Source organism: Arachis ipaensis, chromosome B1 (assembly GCF_059453495.1).
Source record: "Arachis ipaensis isolate K30076 ecotype BB chromosome B1, ASM5945349v1, whole genome shotgun sequence".
Taxonomy (NCBI): domain Eukaryota; kingdom Viridiplantae; phylum Streptophyta; class Magnoliopsida; order Fabales; family Fabaceae; genus Arachis; species Arachis ipaensis.
Genome location: NC_142436.1, coordinates 128562488 through 128579708, shown reverse-complemented (window position 1 = coordinate 128579708; position 17221 = coordinate 128562488). Strand labels below are relative to the sequence as shown.

The following is a 17221-nucleotide window of genomic DNA, read 5'->3' as shown; positions in this document are numbered from 1 at the left end:
TTCAGTAATTAAGTCACACTTTTCTTTTAATACAAATCCCAAACATCTTCTCTGATCTTAGGCTATATTGTTCAAACTAAAGAAAGCTACTTAACCAATATTTGATCTCTCATTCAAATAATTTTAAGTACATACTGCATACCCAACTCTTGAATATGAGATTGTCCAACAAACATGAATTATTTATTTGAGTACAAATATGACAGAAATGGATATGCTTTTAATATGAGTGGTTATAAGTTAAACTAGATTATATTAAAATTTTTTAAACATATTTGATTTTCATTTTATGTTCATCGAAAATTTAAGAGGCTTTTCCAAGGCCTTAACCAGTTAACCTAACTTGTTTGCTATGTATTAAAGACTTCTTATATATCATTCTACCAACATATTCCTTGAATTTGTCCCTCAAGTAGGGTTGTAGACCTCTGTTGCCCAAATTTATTAAGAACAACAAATTTGTTTGTTCTAATTTTTTTCTTCTTCTTTTTAATTTACTTCTTCTATTCATTCCATTTTATGTTTCATCACATTAGAACATCAACATATTGTATTAGACAAAAAGATTTCCATTATAAATGAACAAGAATTAAATGTAAAATTTAATCTTAAATAAGACATATAAAAAATTAGTCAATTAACTATAATTGAAATGACATAGTTTTTTTTATCCTCACCTAAAAATTACGAATTTAAGTTTTACTTCTATCTTTAAAAAAATATATATAAAAGACTAATTAATAAATTACATATTCAAGGTAGAAGTAGAAAAGTACTAACTTAGAATACTATTACATTAAAAATAGAAATATATTAAAAATTGAATAGAAAAAAAAAAAAAAAAAAGAGAGAACAAAAGTAAAGAAAAATCCAAAATATGTATAAATAAATTGAGAGTAAATGCCACGTCACCACCAGCTAGCCAAGGCAGCCACCTTCGCCTACCCAAAAACCCAAAATATGTTGTCGTTGCAGACAGAGAGACAATAGACCCACTCTTCTCTCTCCTTCTCTCTCTTCCATTTTTCTGAGTTGAGAGAGAGAAAGAAAGAAAGAAAGAAAGAAACTGAAGAAAGAGAAAAGACAGCTCTAACTTCCCAACGAGATAATATAGCAGTGTGTGTCTCCTTTTTCATTTTCAGTCCACTACGCTTCTTCTCCGTTTCATTCACATTTCTACCTTTTACCTTCGACCCAAAAAAAAGGGAACTTTTTTTTTTGAATTTCATACCTTACAGCAACTACTTCTACTTCACTTCAAATCATTCTCTCACAATTCTACCTCTCTAAATTTACTTTTATTATTATTTTTATTACTATCTATCTCTGAATTCGCCTTTTGGGAATTCAATTATTTGACTAGTCTTTTTGTTCAGCTTTTTTTCTTTTTTGGGTTTGATCACCATTCACCAACTTGTTCCGCTCCAAGTTGTGAATTCGCCATTTTTGGGTTCAGGTTGGCTCCGATCGAATTGGGTATTTGCGGGATCTGCGAAGGTGTCTGGTTGTTGCAAAAAGTTTTGATCTTTGCTTTGCGGGGACGAACTCAAAACATCGGTTTGGATCTGATCGGGGCAGAAACAGCGCCATCAGATGGCGCTGTTCAGAAGGTTCTTCTACCGGAAGCCGCCGGATCGGCTTCTAGAGATCTCCGAGAGAGTTTATGGTTAGTTCTTGTTTAAATTCTTTCTCTTACTTTTTTTCCTAATATTTTATTATTGTTATTATTATATTTTTCTTTTGGTAACCATGGTTGTTGGCTTTTTTGGTTTGAATTGCTGAACTAATAAATGCGCGAATAACTGCAAGAAATGAAGCATTTTGACCTGTTACCATAACCTTCCATACCCACCTTTTTCTCTATGTAGCTTGTTTAGGCCTTAGGGGCAGCTGAAGTTGCTCCTTTTAGTTTTTAGGATTCATTTCAATGTTTTAGAAGCTAAGGTACTGAACTTTGATGTCGTTTTCGAACAATGCCGATGGTAATGTGCCAAGAGTCTAAGGCATTGTGGACTTTTTTGGACTTCGAACTTTGATATCATTTTTCTCCTTTCTCTTGCCTTTTCCATTAGAAACTAGGCAATAAATACTTCTTAGAATCATAGCTGAAAAACAAGCATTGCTAGTAGTTGATGAACTGTGAAGCTTTAAACTGAGACTATTGTCACTATAAACTTCATATTATATGGTATGCACTAAGTGTTGTTTCTAATAATTTAGTAGAACTTACTCAGTGAAGTGCCCTCCTCTGGCACAAATCCGAATTTTCTGGTCTTGATTTTCTTAAGCAGTTGTGCAACAAGTCCTCTGAGTTTGAGTTTCTTGGGTTTCTGTCTGATTAAAATGAAAACAGACGCTGAAAATGTAAGTTTTGTGGTTCTGTGCCTCAGCTGTTTGACAGTGACTAAATGCTTTTGCTGTATTTATGCAGTTTTTGACTATTGCTTCTCTACGGATGTCTTGGAAGAAGATGAGTATAGAGTTTATATGGGGGGGATTGTGGCGCAGCTACAGGATCACTTTCCAGATGCTTCTTTCATGGTGTTCAACTTCCGAGAAGGGGATAGACGCAGCCAAATCTCAGATATATTTGCTCAGTATGACATGACGGTTATGGAGTACCCTCGGCAATACGAGGGTTGCCCCCTTCTGCCATTGGAGATGATCCATCACTTCCTTCGATCAGGTGAAAGCTGGTTGTCTTTGGAGGGGCAACAAAATGTGCTTTTGATGCACTGTGAAAGAGGAGGTTGGCCCGTGCTGGCATTTATGTTAGCAGGTCTTTTATTATACCGTAAACAGTACACTGGGGAGCAGAAAACTCTTGAGATGGTGTACAAGCAAGCTCCGAGAGAACTCCTACACCTTTTATCTCCCTTGAACCCACAACCTTCACAGTTGAGATATCTTCAGTATATTTCAAGGAGACATTTGGGTTCTGAGTGGCCCCCTTCTGAAACACCCTTGTATTTGGATTGTCTGATTCTTAGGGTCCTTCCGTTATTTGATGATGGAAAAGGTTGCAGGCCTGTGGTACGTGTGTATGGTCAAGACCCTTCAAATCCTGCTAATAGAAGTTCGAAGCTTCTTTTTTCAACTTCGAAATCCAAAAAGCATGTTCGCCACTACCTGCAGGTGCTATATAAATTTACATTTTTGGTACTGAATTCTGAATTAATTATGTATAATGTCCTCTTAATTAATTTTAATCACAGGCAGAGTGTATTTTTGTGAAAATCGATATCCGTTGTCGTGTTCAAGGGGATGTTGTTCTTGAGTGCATACATTTGAGTGAAGATTTCACTCGTGAGGAGATGATGTTTAGAGTCATGTTCCATACTGCATTTGTGCGGTCAAATATATTGTTGCTGAGCCGTGATGAAATTGATATATTGTGGGATGCAAAAGATCAATTTTCTAGGGATTTCAAAGCAGAGGTAAGTTATAGTTATTCTTCTGTGGAATCTATTTTCTGATGCATTACAAGTTGAACACATACTCATGTCTGTTTCAGGTGCTTTTCTTGGATGCTGATGCTGTTCTACCTGATCTAACCACAGTCGCAGCGAATGATGATGCAAATGAAACTGAAAGTGCCTCCACTGAAAGTGCTTCACCTGAGGAGTTTTATGAAGTGGAAGAGATTTTTAGCAATGTAATTGATGGACAGGAAGGTAAAGGTGAGTATGATTCTCATGCTATTAATGACAGTGCTGTCTTTGATGGAAATCATAAAGAGGTTTGGAAGGGGGAGTTGGATTCTCACGGCTTTCAGGATTGTACGCCAGATGATGGGCTTCAAAAACGGCTCGATGAGATGGATTCTGGTATTAATGAAGTGAAAGACATCTCTGTTGATGATGTGAAATACAAGCTTGATGAGAGCATGGATTCAGATCCTCATGCAGTGAAGGACATTGCTGTGGATGATGGAAAAATTAAGTCAACCGCTGCAATATTTTCAGACATGAAAACAATGGAAATCGATGTGGATGTGAACCAGGAAATGGTAATCCAAAACAAATATGATGAAGATAACAAAGCTATAGAAAGGGACTTAGAATCCAAGGCAGGGCAGCAGATAGCTGATATTGCAAGACAAAAATCAGGTAAACTTGTTCCATTGGCTCCGAAGAAACAACCTCCATCAAACTCAAAGCCAATGGGAGATTCAATTACAACAAAGCAAAAGACTAAACAGCAAGAAACCCAAGGTTTTCAGTCAAAACAAGCTAAGCCTACTGCAGTAACTCAATGGATTCCTTCTAACAAGGGTTCTTACACAAACTCAATGCATGTATATTATCCATATAGGAACAATAGTGCACCTGCAGCACTTACAAATTATACAGCTCCAAAGGATAAAATGGAAGATACCAAAGTGAAGTCTTCATCTGCGTCTGCTGCTTCTACTGACACGAGAATTGAACTGAAAAGTCGCAAGGTGGCCCCTACAAAATCTTCAGGCAACACAGTAGTAGGATTGGATGCTAACCGCCCTCAATCATTACCATCTGTTAAAGAAACATCTTTTGAGTTAGTTACAGAAGCAGATCAACAGAGCTCAGAGAAAGAGCTACGGCCTCCACCACCGCCTCCTCCTCCTCCTCCACCTCCACCACCTCCGCGAAGAAACTTTTCTTCACATGTTTTTGAACCCTTATCGTTTCAGGATGATGTATCAAGTCAAGCATCTCAATCTCCACTGGTATCCTCAACCTCTTTGGGTGGAAATGTGTCTACTGCACAAGCCCCGCCACCTCCACCACCACCACCGCCGCCATTTTCAAGATCAATTAGTAAACAAAAAGTAGGGATAAATTTACAACCTGCAACTTCTCCTCCTCCCGCTCCACCCCCAACTCCACCACCACCCCCATTTTTTGGGCAAAACAAGGGGAGCTTACAACCTTCTGCATCCTCTTGGAAGTCTCTGTATTCCTCAATTTCCACTGCTGCGGACTCTAGTAGTTCTGAGGTATTTGAAGTAGTGGGTCTTGCACCTCCTCCTCCTCCACCAATGCCTCCTTCAAGCTATGATGTTTCATCCATTCCTCCACCAGCACCACCAGCACCTCCTCCTCCTCCTCCTCCTCCTCCTCCTCCTCCTCCTCCTCCTCCTTTAACATCATCGGTTCCTTCTCCTTCAACAACTAGAGTTCCTCCTCCTCCTCCTCCTCCACCACCACCACCACTTCCTACATCTTCCATGTATAGGGGTGCACCCCCTCCACCACCACCTCCTCCTCCTCCTCCTCCTCCTCCTCCCCCTTTTAGTCATGCTTCAACATTGCCACCTGCTTCACCTCAGACTCCTTTTAGTAGAGCTCCTCCACCCCCACCTCCTCCTCCATTTGGTATAGCTCCACCCCCACCACCACCTCCACCTCCTTTTAGTAAAGCTCCAACACCACCACCTCCACCTCCACCACCTTTTAGTAGAGCTCCACCGCCACCACCTCCACCACCTTTTAGTAGAGCCCCACCGCCACCACCTCCACCTCCTTCTAGTAGAGCTCCACCGCCACCACCTCCACCTCCTTTTAGTAGAGCTCCACCGCCACCACCGCCACCTCCTTTTAGTAGAGCTCCACCTCCCCCACCGCCACCTCCTTCTAGTGGAGATCCGACTCCCTCGCCACCACCACTTTTGACTAGAGCTCCATCTCCTCCACCACTTCCTCCATTACGTGGAGGCCCACCTGCACCTCCACCTCCTCCAATGTCTAGAGCCCCAGCTCCTCCACCTCCCCCTATTCGTGGAGCACCACCTCCTGCTCCTCCTCCTCCTATGCGGGGAGCACCCCCTCCTCCACCACCACCTGGGGGTCGAGGTGCACCTGCTCCGCCACCTCTTGGTAGTCGAGGCCCTCCTCCTCCACCTCTTCCTGGTGCTTCCGGTGCTCCTCCTCCACCTAGACCTCCTGGTGGCGCACCACCACCTCCACCCTTGGGTTCAAAAGGTTCAAATGTTGGAGCTGATCCAAGAGGAAGAGGGCGTGGATACGTGCGCCCTGCAGGAGCAGGTGCGGTTGCACCTCGACGGTCCTCCTTAAAGCCATTGCACTGGAGTAAGGTTACAAGGGCATTGCAAGGAAGTTTATGGGAAGAATTACAAAGATTTGGAGAACCTCAAATGTAATATGTCTTCCCTACTATTGCATGTTCATCTGATTCATTTCAATTTTATGTGCACACAGTTCTTTCTGCTTTCTATATCCCTATGTTTGTAATGACTGGTTTTACATTTTATCTTAGTGCACCAGAGTTTGATGTTTCAGAGCTAGAGAAGCTTTTCTCTGCAAATGTTCCAAAACCTTCTGATTCAAGTGGTAAATCTGGAGGGCGGCGCAAATCTGTTGGATCTAAAACTGACAAAGTCCACTTGGTATTCTTCTATCTAAATATTTTGGCAATTTGGGTTTTGAAGAAACAACATTGTTGTTAAACAATGAATTGATGGTTTTCACTTAGTCTTTCCTTTAGGAACTGCAATGAAGTAATTAACCATGATTTGTAGTTTTACTTCTCAAAGGCTGCTAAATACTAAAGTTCAACCCTATGTACATAGTAAAATTTAAGTGTAAGTTTGTAAAGTGGCTATTTGTTCGTTGAAAAAAGTCGGCTTCGTTCTGACCTAACTTGAAAGTTCAGGTACTTGCTCTAAATTTGTGGGGCAACCAAATGTACTTTTCTCTAGTTTTGTCTTGCCTGTAAATCTGTAAATGAGGCATACCTTGTTACATAATATATTAAGCATAGCTGACTGCACTGGTTTTATCTCTGAATAAAATTTCTTGTTTTTCAACAGTTACTTCTCTAACTCTTTATGTTTTAAAGTTTAGCATCTTTATGCTGACAATTTAATGAACTGTGAGGTGCATATTGGGGCTGCTTTTTGGCTGTTAGTACTCTGTGTCTCTTTATATTTGCTGGTTTCCTGTTACTGGTAATTAACTTGTTTGTTTGTATTATTGATTGTAGATTGACCTAAGGAGGGCTAACAATACTGAAATTATGCTCACTAAGGTTAAGATGCCACTTCCTGATATGATGGTAAGCTGAAAATTGGCGTGAATAAGTTTTTTGATCATTCAGGATAGAAGATTTTATAATGAAAATATCATTCTTTGTTGATTTCTAGTAAATATTAGTGTTTTTTATTTACATAGAAGATGCTTATTGAAATTTGATTGACTTGTATATGTGCCTAAGGCCACCAGTAATAGCTCTTGCCAGCAAATCTGAAATATCCACCTCGAACAATGTGGTTAAGTATTATCTGACACGTTAAAATGGATATTCTCAGGCTGCTGTGCTGGCTATGGATGAATCAGTATTAGATGTAGATCAGGTGGAAAATCTCATTAAGTTTTGTCCTACCAAAGAAGAGATGGAACTTTTGAAGGTAAAGATTAACAAACTTATCATACTTAATTCTTACATCTTGTTTTGTCAGCTAAGGTTTCTCATTTGGCGTCTGCTGTTACGGAAACATATCTTTTACTCTGGTTTGTTTGCTTTTGTAATTTTGATTCCCCTTGTTTATGAAGGGATACACTGGTGACAAAGAGAATTTGGGAAAATGCGAACAGGTGTGTACTAATTTGTTATAGCCATATCATTATTTATGTTAGCTAATTTAGCATAAATCTAAGTACTCAGAATTATGTAGGATACTGTTTGTAGGCTCATAACTAGGATCCGTCTACCAGCATTTGATTTCTTAGACCCTTTGCTTACTTTAAAATCTGATAGGGAGTTGGGAGGAATGGTGGAGAAATGAAGTAGAGAAGAGAGGAAACTTATTTTAAGGGGAAAAAAAGAAAAAACAATTGTTGGCATGGAAACTGGAAATTGCAAAATTCTGGGTATAAATAATTAGCTGCAGAGGTTAAAGAACTGAATGCGGCAAGGCTTTGATTTTGGAAGTGAATCTAACATATGATAATGATCAATAAAATTGTGCAAGAAGTCTATTTCCTTGGAAGGCAGCTCATATGAATTCAAGGTCTATATCACGTATAGTTACAGATTTGTTGTTGCCTGCTTGCTTCTAGAAAGAAAGAAGCAATTTATTACATGTTCCCGCTTTCCCTTTAGATGTTGGTTATAAAACAATTCTTTTGGCCTTTCCTAATGCAATATCATACTATGTATCTATAATCATATCCTGCATATATTTGGTCATGTTTCAGTATTTTTTAGAGCTGATGAAGGTGCCACGAGTAGAGTCAAAGTTAAGAGTATTCTCTTTCAAGATTCAATTTCTGTCTCAGGTATGGTGGTGCTTGCTATATTTTTCTATATGTTTTGTGGATTTGAACTTTTGATTCAGTTATGCTTTCTTCTTTTTGCAGGTTACAGAATTTAAGAAGAGTTTAAACGCTGTGAACTCTGCTTGTGAAGAGGTACATTGTGCATGAAACTAACAAACTGTGTTATTGGCATTTCTTTGACCTCATGCATTTTCTCTTGGGAATAGGTCCGAAAGTCTGTCAAGCTGAAGGAGATCATGAAGAAAATTCTTTTTTTGGGTAATACACTAAATCAAGGAACAGCTAGGGGTATGTACTTTTTTCTTTTAAATGTTAATGTCCTTATCATTCTCTGGGACATCATTCTAGCTCTCTCAATTTTCGATGTTTAGATAATCACAGGCCCTTCTTAATTTTTCAGCAGTTAAAATTTAATTTGATTCTGTTAGATCTTGTCTAACGTAAACTTATAGTTTATGGATTACTATTTATTTATTTAATTTATGCAGGATCCGCAATTGGATTCAAGTTGGATAGTCTTTTAAAGCTTACTGACACTCGTGCTTCTAACAATAAGATGACACTGATGCACTATCTTTGCAAGGTATAATAACAATTGCACTAAAGGAATATATCATTTGATCACTTACCTTCTTTCCATTTTGCTATTTTGGCTCTAGGTTCTAGCTGATAGGTCGCCTGGACTGCTTGACTTCCACTTAGACCTTGTAAGCCTGGAAGCTGCGACTAAGGTGATGATTTATGCTTGGTTGGAAAAAGAAAATTATTCAACTGCTAATTGCTAGTTTGGTTGGTTTATTGGTTCTGTTTCACTTTGTTCCCCTGTAAAACTGAGCACATATCTCCTCCTCTGACTTCTTGCAATGATATGTGTGTCACATGAATTAAGAGTTAACTCACTTTAGAAGCTCACTAGAGTAAAGTGACCCAAGATCAATCATCGTTATTGCTCGCCAGAGAAGCTCATTACTTTGGCATAATCTCTTTTAAGTCCAATACCTGCTAATACCTTCAAACTTTAGCCCATATGCTAGTATATTCTATGGTTTCAAATTTGGTAATTAATAAACTTATAATCTGAAGGGCCTTTGCTGAAAAAGGAATTGCCAAAAGTCACTGAATCGAGAAATTTCACCTAGTAGACATCTTGAATCAAATTCCTGGAAGAACTCCTTTTCATTTGACACATATTTCTTGCTTGTGTTCGCTGCGTAAGGGGATATTTGCTAGATGTTGAAAAGGGAGGTTGATTTCATCCTTGGTTTGCCTGGGCCTCAAAAGCTGAAGGGTTTATTTCCTTTTTAGCCAAACATGAGTACTAGTTGATGTTTTATGGGACTTTTCCATTTGGACATGTTGAGAGATTGGAAAGCTACGCATTATAGATAAAGCTTTTGTGTAGGGGATCCCTTAGCCCGCAACGTGAATTGATTAGAAGTTGCACTTCTTTCAGATACAATTGAAGTCCTTAGCAGAAGAGATGCAGGCAATCATCAAGGGACTAGAAAAGGTTAAACAGGAGCTTGCTGCATCTGCAAATGATGGACCTGTGTCCGAAGTTTTCTGTAAGGTGTTTAACATGTTTATGTTAGACTCTTTTTATTATTCATTTTTTGTTTAATCGAAATTCTTTATTCTTCATTTTCCTTGGGGAAAAAACAAGGGAGTTTCAAAATGATTCATAATAGTAGGTTTTGTGCTTTTGATGGACATAGTTAATCTTTTTAATTATCACCAGCTTTGCCAAAAAACTCTTATATGCAATATGCTTACAGAAGAGTGTGTATATTAACCTGTGTTATTGATCATGGTGTTGACAACTTGACAAATTAATCTCAATATGCTTCTCTAGCCTTGTGTAAACATTGATTATGGTGTGTCTATTTTAGCCCTTTTTTTGGGGGCATATCTATATAACACACTAAAAAAGCCACTTTTCATATATGTTGTATAATTTTTTTCAAAATTTACTTTTTTGAAAAAGGATTTAGCTTTTCTGCCGGAGCTAAAAAGAGTAGCTTCTTCAAAATAATAATAATAATAATAATAAATAAATAAATAAATAAATAGAAAAGAAACCCCTTCAAATTAAAATTGTCACTTTTTTGAAAAACTCTGAAATAAATGCACCAATAATCAGTTAATTTTTATTTTATTTTTTTTATGGTATTGTAGTATTATACCAATTACATCTTCACTATATTTGACTCATCTTTTGTGATCTCTTGTCAGACATTGAAAGAATTCATATCTGTTGCTGAGTCAGAGGTAGCATCTCTGACAAGCCTGTATTCCGTGGTGGTAATTTGCTTAACCTTATTTTAGTACATTAGGCATCTACCTGTGAAGAGATAAATAGATTGTGTAATTTGTCAATGCACAGGGTAGAAATGCAGATGCACTCGCACTATATTTTGGCGAGGATCCTGCTCGTTGTCCATTTGAACAAGGTAAAATGACCATTGGTCTTTTAACTGGTTGCTTGTTTCATCAGATTATAGTTCATTCAACTGATATTTGAGGGAAATTAATTCATGTCCATATCTGTTATGTTTGGGGAAAAAATAGCAAGATTATCTATTTATTTACTTTTCTGGTTTAAACTTTTATAATGCTCAGACTAACTTATTGTTTCTGGTTTGGCAATTACAGTCACCACAACTCTCTTAAATTTTATAAGGTTATTTCGGAAAGCGCACGAAGAGAATTGCAAGCAGGCAGAGTTAGAGAAGAAAAGAGCCGAGAAAGAGGCCGAAATGGAGAAGGCTAAGGGCGTTAACTTGACAAGGAAGAGTGCAAAAGATAGTTGACGACTGTGTTTTCTGCATTTTTCGCACCGACATCGTGCTCTCGCCAAAGAGTAGGTATCTTCCCATGGTATGAACGGGAACAATGCTTCTGGACTTTAAGAAGCCTACCTTTCCATGATGATGATGTGATAATTAGCTTTTCGACCCAGTCCATTCGAGGTGGAATTGCATATTCCTGCTCCCTGTGGACCTCTTGATTCATTAAATGCTATGATGCCAGAATCTGCACACACAAGTTTATGCAAATGACACCATGCTTCTGTTGCTTCAGATGCCCTCCACGGCCAGCGAGTGCTACGAAACACAATGTATCCGGTCCCACGTCGATTCAAGAAGAAATTTTGTATTTTTCAGTGGAACTAGCATTGGCTTTGCACCATTGATTTAGCTGCTTCCTGACCTTCTTGGATCTGTAAAGCACCAAAGTCAATTATAGTATCATGAAATCTTGTACAAAGCTCTAACCCTTTTCATTAGGATCCAATTCTTTGTCATGTAACATAGAAAAGAAGATTAAATTACTCTACCTTTTGATAGAGATTTTGGTAGTACCCTCAGGAAAAAAATGTTGTATAGCTGTCAGTTGAGTTAAAAATAGAAAATCAGGTGATCATTGTATTGTAACTGTAATATAAGTGAAGAGTAGGCCGAATTAGGAATGCTAGTTCCCATTTTTCATGTGAAAAAAAATACAATACTCGGATGTGTAACACGTTTTCCGGCTCATGAAATTTTATCACGCTGGATTATTTCATATATTTTTATTAGAATGAGAAATTTACACTGATCTCCTTTGAAGTTAGGTGGTATCATATATGATATTTTTATTTGTAAAAACATACACTAATTTTTTTATATTTAAGTTATATAATACGAAAGGTAGCTTTGGAACAATAGTTGAGTTGTCTCATCTCAAGATTATGAGTTCAAGTTGTGAAAACAATCACTGATATAATTATTAGGTTAGGTAAAGTTAAGCTATGTGTATTACATTTTACACCATTTAGAGTTGTTTGATGAAATAGTACTCTCTTATTGTTGTACTTTTCATTTATATAATAAAATAAGAGATATATATTTTGTTACAATGAATATGCATCTTTTGTTAACCCTAAATGAGTTTTAGTATAACAGGCTGAAATGTCTTTCTTTTCATATAGTAAAACTAGAGATTAACAATGATCCATAGAATCGAAATATTAAACTAGAAATATACTATACTTTGTCTTATTGCTTTTGAGCATATATGTCAATTGAACAGCATAGTATTAGCAGTCATCTCTCTGCAATGAAGTACAAATATCTAATCTTTCACTGGTTTTGAGAGACAGTTTTTGACTGTGTTTGATTATGGAAGCCTTTGTATTATTCACACTGTAAAAGATTGCTAAGTATCAATATACAAAGTAAATTTGATAATCAAAAGAAGGGGCCAGTTGAACAATATACATATAACAGAAAGGAATCTATATAAATTGGTTACTCTCCAGCTTCTTGTGTGTTGCATATAGCTGAGATGAGGTTCCTCCATTGAAATTTGAAAAAACTTGATGCCTTCAATTTTGCTCAATTCACTTTGAGTCATCAAGTAACATGATGAATTTCTCTCAAAAATTTAACTGGTAGTTCTTACTCCTTAATCAAATCAATAAGTTGCTACCTTATATGTCAAGGTAGTTCTTCAAAATTCTTGTTCTTTATGAAACCATAATTGTCCTCTTCTTGAAATTCAATCAACAAGTTCTTGAATTCTTGATCCACACTCGATCCGGTCTTGAAGCTTTTGTAGAACATGCAGCTCACAATGGTGTCAATGATAACAAAGATTGAATATAAGTAAGCAATGAAAATCCCCTCCAAGGCCACATAAGGCCCTGCCTTTCCGGCTATATGATAAGTCCTTACAATGCGAAATTGGAACAAGGCCTCGATGGCAGCCAGGGCCACATTTACTGGAAGTGCCAGGAACAAAGCCATTGATGTCTTTTCTCTTATCATAACACAAGCCTTAAGGATTGCCAGGTACCCTCCATGTCCTTCCATACCGGACAGAGCGAGTGCCATATTGCATATGACAAGTGCATTTGCAAGTATCACAGAAAACAGAACAGCCCCAGATGTTGACAAAAAGAGGAGCAAACTCTGCGAAGAGTAGCCGAGCCCTTCCACACAGCTGAATGCCAAGAACAAGAGACCAAAGGCGGTTGCATTTGCCGAGAGGATCAAGAAGCAGTTGCATATATAGGTTTGGAGGAGTGGCTTGTAAAGGGAAAATATGGAACCGAAAGAAGGTGGAAGCAGAGTTCTTTTGTGTTGGTTTAGAGTTATGATTATAGAAGCTTTTGCTATGAGGAGAAAGGTGAGGGTAAAAGGAAGGGTAAATATTGATGAAGTGATTGTTTGAGAAACTTTAAGGTTAAGAATGGTAAACAATTCTGAAGGAGGAAACCCTGCAGCATCAAAGAGATTCTTCAGGCGATTGTATACTTGAGGCAAGAGTGATGAAGGTGAAGGAACCAAAGCCTGTGAGAGAAGCAATGAAACTGAGAAAGGAAGAACAAGAAAAACTACTGTTGAGGTAAAATAGTGATAGTTTTGAAGAAAACAATGAATAGATCTTCTTAGTATCTTGCTTGAATCTTCCATTGCCAAAAATATTGATATGTATAAGTGTTTTTTTTCTCTCAGCCACAATAATATAGTCTCTATAACAGTAGAGAGGGTATTATGTTACAAATGAAGAGGTTGGTGTTTCATTTTCTGTGAAACTTTTTCTCAAACAGGTTGTGCTCTTAAATTTCTGTTGTAGGAATGGATGGTAGGTTAGAGAGTTATTATGAATGGGGTTGGTGTTTTTTGGATGAACAGATTTAGATAATTAGAAATAATAGGCCAACAACAAGAAACTAACAAGTCATGAGGTGGAGTTGTTTCGACTTTGTTTTTACCATAATTTTTTGGACACTTTTGTGAGTTTTTTTCTTTGTCCTAATAATCCCTCCCTCAATATATTGAGTCCACATATATTATTAAATAAAATATAATATTTATTGACAATATCTTTTCTGATAAAATATTATTTAATAACAATTATATGTGTGGATTCACTGTATAAAAATAACACAAAATAAATAATATATTAAGTTTTTAAAAAATGTATTTCAATCTTAGTCTTTTCCTTTTTCAAAATAAAAACAATTCGTCTCTTTCTATATATAATGATATACTATTTTTTTCTGTTAAATTAAACATGTTTATATCTATTAATATCTTTGAATTTTTATAATGAGAAGTTTGAAGTAATTTGGCATGGAAATTCTTTAATGTGGTCTCTGTCTTTGATGATGAGAGGCTCTCATCTCTCTTTTGGCTTGCTTAAAATGCACATTTATTTTTAGGAGGTTATTATATTGCTGATTACAAGTTACGACCCTTTTCCAAAGCACCAAAACTATATTATAAAGTCATGACAAAATGAAGCATTCAGATGTCGACCCCATATTATCCTTGAAATTAAAGCCTCATCTTCAAAAGGAGCATAGTTCGCGGCACGGGTGCAAAATAAAATAAAGAAAATATATATCTTTAAGGGTAAAAAGGCGAAAAACACGTTAAAATATTAACTAATTATAGTTCAAATAGTATAATTTTTTTTATATTCATTTAAAAATATGTTATTATTTTATTTATAAAATTTTTATTATTTTTTTATGAATTTTTTTTATTTATTATTTTTATTTTTTGTTAATTTTTTATTAATATTATACAATTTTATAATTGTGATTCTTATATATTATATTTATTATTATTTTTTTATAATGAGTAAATTACCAATTCTGTTTTCAAATTATTAGAATATTGACAAAAATAACTTCTACTTTTAATAATGATAAAAATACACCTAAAATATTAGAAAACATTACAAAAGTATTCACTTGTAAATAAAAAAATATTCCGTTAATAGAATTAGCTGAGCTGTTAAACGGATTTCATTACATCTTTCTTTTGCTTCTCCTTCATTCTTCCTCACTCCTTCCCTCCCCCAAACTTTTCAAAAAGAGCTTACGTCTCACCCTTTTCACTCAAACTCTGAATCCATGGCTGCTGTCTTTCGATCTTCTTTGTCTTGCGTTCTCACACCCCACTTTCTGCTCCTTTTTTCTTCTCCCTTTTTCTCACTTTCACTTCTCCAACACACAGAACAGTTGCTCATCAATCCACGCTACTTTCTCTTTGTTTTCAACAGCAGAACTTTGTTGTTGCCACTACTGCTTGCTCGCCGCTCCTCTGTTGTTGTAAAAACGGATCTCGCAGTTCTTTACCCTCTTCACTCTCGCACTAGATCTCTCAATCTTTCATTTGCTATTGTCGTTGCTTCTTGCTTGCTACCCCTCCATCGCTGTCAGAAATCTGTCTTACAGTGCCTTATTTTCCTCTCTCGCAGTAAGCCAGCAGCGGATAGTTCCTCTCTCTCTCTAGGATAGTGAGGAACCCTCTCTCCAGCTCCTTTCTTTGTCATTCTTTCTGTTTAGATTATATTTTTATTAGATTATTAAAAAAACTATAATAAAAAATTGTGAAATTGCTGATTATGGATGATTATTACTAATTCTGGTTGATTATTGTTGTGGCTGAGATGAACAGTGTGAGACGTAAGGTCTATTTTGGAAGGTTTGGAGGAGGGAGGGAGTCACTGAGATGTTGCTTATTGTTGTTGTTGCAATTTCGGGGTGACTGAGATATATTGTTGTTATTGCAGCTTGCAACGGCTTTTAGGAGGTTTTAGGGGTGGAGGGGAGGGAGAGTGACTGAGATGCTATTTATTGTTGTTGTAGTTGCTTTGGGGAGGGAGGGAGTGAGGGAGAATAAAGGAGAAGCAGAAGAAGGGGTGTAATGGAATCCGTTTGATAGCTCAGCCAACTCTTTTAATCAAATAGATTTTTATTTACGGTCGAGTATTTCTGGAACATTTTTCAATATTTTAGGTGTATTTTTGTCGTTAATAAAAGTTGAGGTTATTTTTGTCAATGTTCTGATAATTCGAAAGCGAACTTGGTAACTTACTCTTTTATAATATAATTTATTGATTCCATTAGGTAGAGTAAATTTTAAAAAAAAATTAACCATAAATAAATAATAATAGTAATAGAAAATTATAGTGTACTAAAAAAAAGTATTAAGAGTACTAAACAAATATTATATAAAAAACATATTAGAAAAATTATAAAAAAATTAAATATGCTTAAAAAAATAATATTATAATTTAATGGTATATCTTTTTTAGTAATTATCTATCTAAAAGTGATTTTAACTAATATTATCCAAACAAAGTTTATTTCATAGATTCACTCCTACCCAAAATCAATTCTATAAAATCACTTTTATTCAAATTTCAGTTTAACAAAAGCCAATCCAAACGCACATTTATAACTGAACGGTGTTATTGTTATAACACTGGATAGAATTTTAATTTAACTCTTATAATTTGTCATTATGATTTAAATAAATTGACTATTTTAATTTTTTTATTAAGTTAAATTATTTTATATTTTAAATTTTATTATAATTTTATATTTTATATATTTAAATTTATTCTTCTAATTTTAAGTAAAATCTTGATTTTTTTAGTAACTTCTCTTCGTGATGGATGAGGCTCTAAGATAGGACCAGGACCCGATTTTTGGCACTTTTCATACGATGCAAGTGAATTAATATTACGTAGCTTCTAAGCCATATTAAATTAAGGTGGATTACTCAACATCATTAATAAATATATAAAATATTTATATATACATACATAAAATAAATGAATGGTAATATAACTTCCATCAACAATTATTAGAAGAAAAAAAGAAGGGACTTCTTAAATCTAAGTGATACAGAAAATCCAGACGATCTATTTAACATAAATCATATGAATATGACGCACATAATTATTAATGAATGTCAAATTAAAATTAAAATGGAATATAAAAGGTGGGTAGGGTAGACGTGGTGCCAAAGGCTATATATAAGATTAGGCATTAGGATTATCAATAATAATCAATAATTGTTTAATTTTGGAGAAAATAATACTTATCAAAATTCAAAACTCGTTTTGATGTTTTTATGTTTTTAATATATTTAAAAATA

General features: G+C 35.8%; 2 protein-coding genes across 4 annotated transcripts; one reads left to right on the top strand and one right to left on the bottom strand.

Annotated features, from left to right (window-relative positions):
• Positions 1–965: 965 nt before the first annotated feature.
• LOC107633949 (actin binding protein) lies at positions 966–11887 on the top strand. Of its 3 annotated transcripts, XM_088501725.1 has the most exons (18): positions 975–1666; positions 2432–3135; positions 3216–3437; positions 3515–3680; positions 3789–6138; positions 6259–6388; positions 6985–7056; positions 7310–7408; positions 7554–7595; positions 8199–8279; positions 8361–8411; positions 8486–8567; positions 8768–8862; positions 8939–9010; positions 9733–9849; positions 10512–10580; positions 10663–10729; positions 10932–11887. In XM_088501725.1, the coding sequence occupies exons 1-18, from the start codon at positions 1594–1596 to the stop codon at positions 11087–11089; spliced, it is 4650 nt and encodes a 1549-aa protein (XP_088357851.1). In that variant the 5' UTR covers positions 975–1593; the 3' UTR covers positions 11090–11887. The 3 variants fall into 3 exon arrangements, 2 of the variants coding, with proteins under 2 accessions (XP_088357850.1, XP_088357851.1); XR_015902439.1 differs by having other exon boundaries at positions 966–1666; positions 3515–6138; positions 9733–9844; XM_088501724.1 differs by having other exon boundaries at positions 966–1666; positions 3515–6138.
• A 533-nt stretch (positions 11888–12420) lies between these two features.
• LOC107633940 (uncharacterized) lies at positions 12421–14035 on the bottom strand. Its single transcript, XM_016337530.3, has one exon. It carries the CDS (start codon positions 13733–13735, stop codon positions 12758–12760), a length of 978 nt encoding a protein of 325 aa, XP_016193016.1. The 5' UTR covers positions 13736–14035; the 3' UTR covers positions 12421–12757.
• Positions 14036–17221: the final 3186 nt, after the last annotated feature.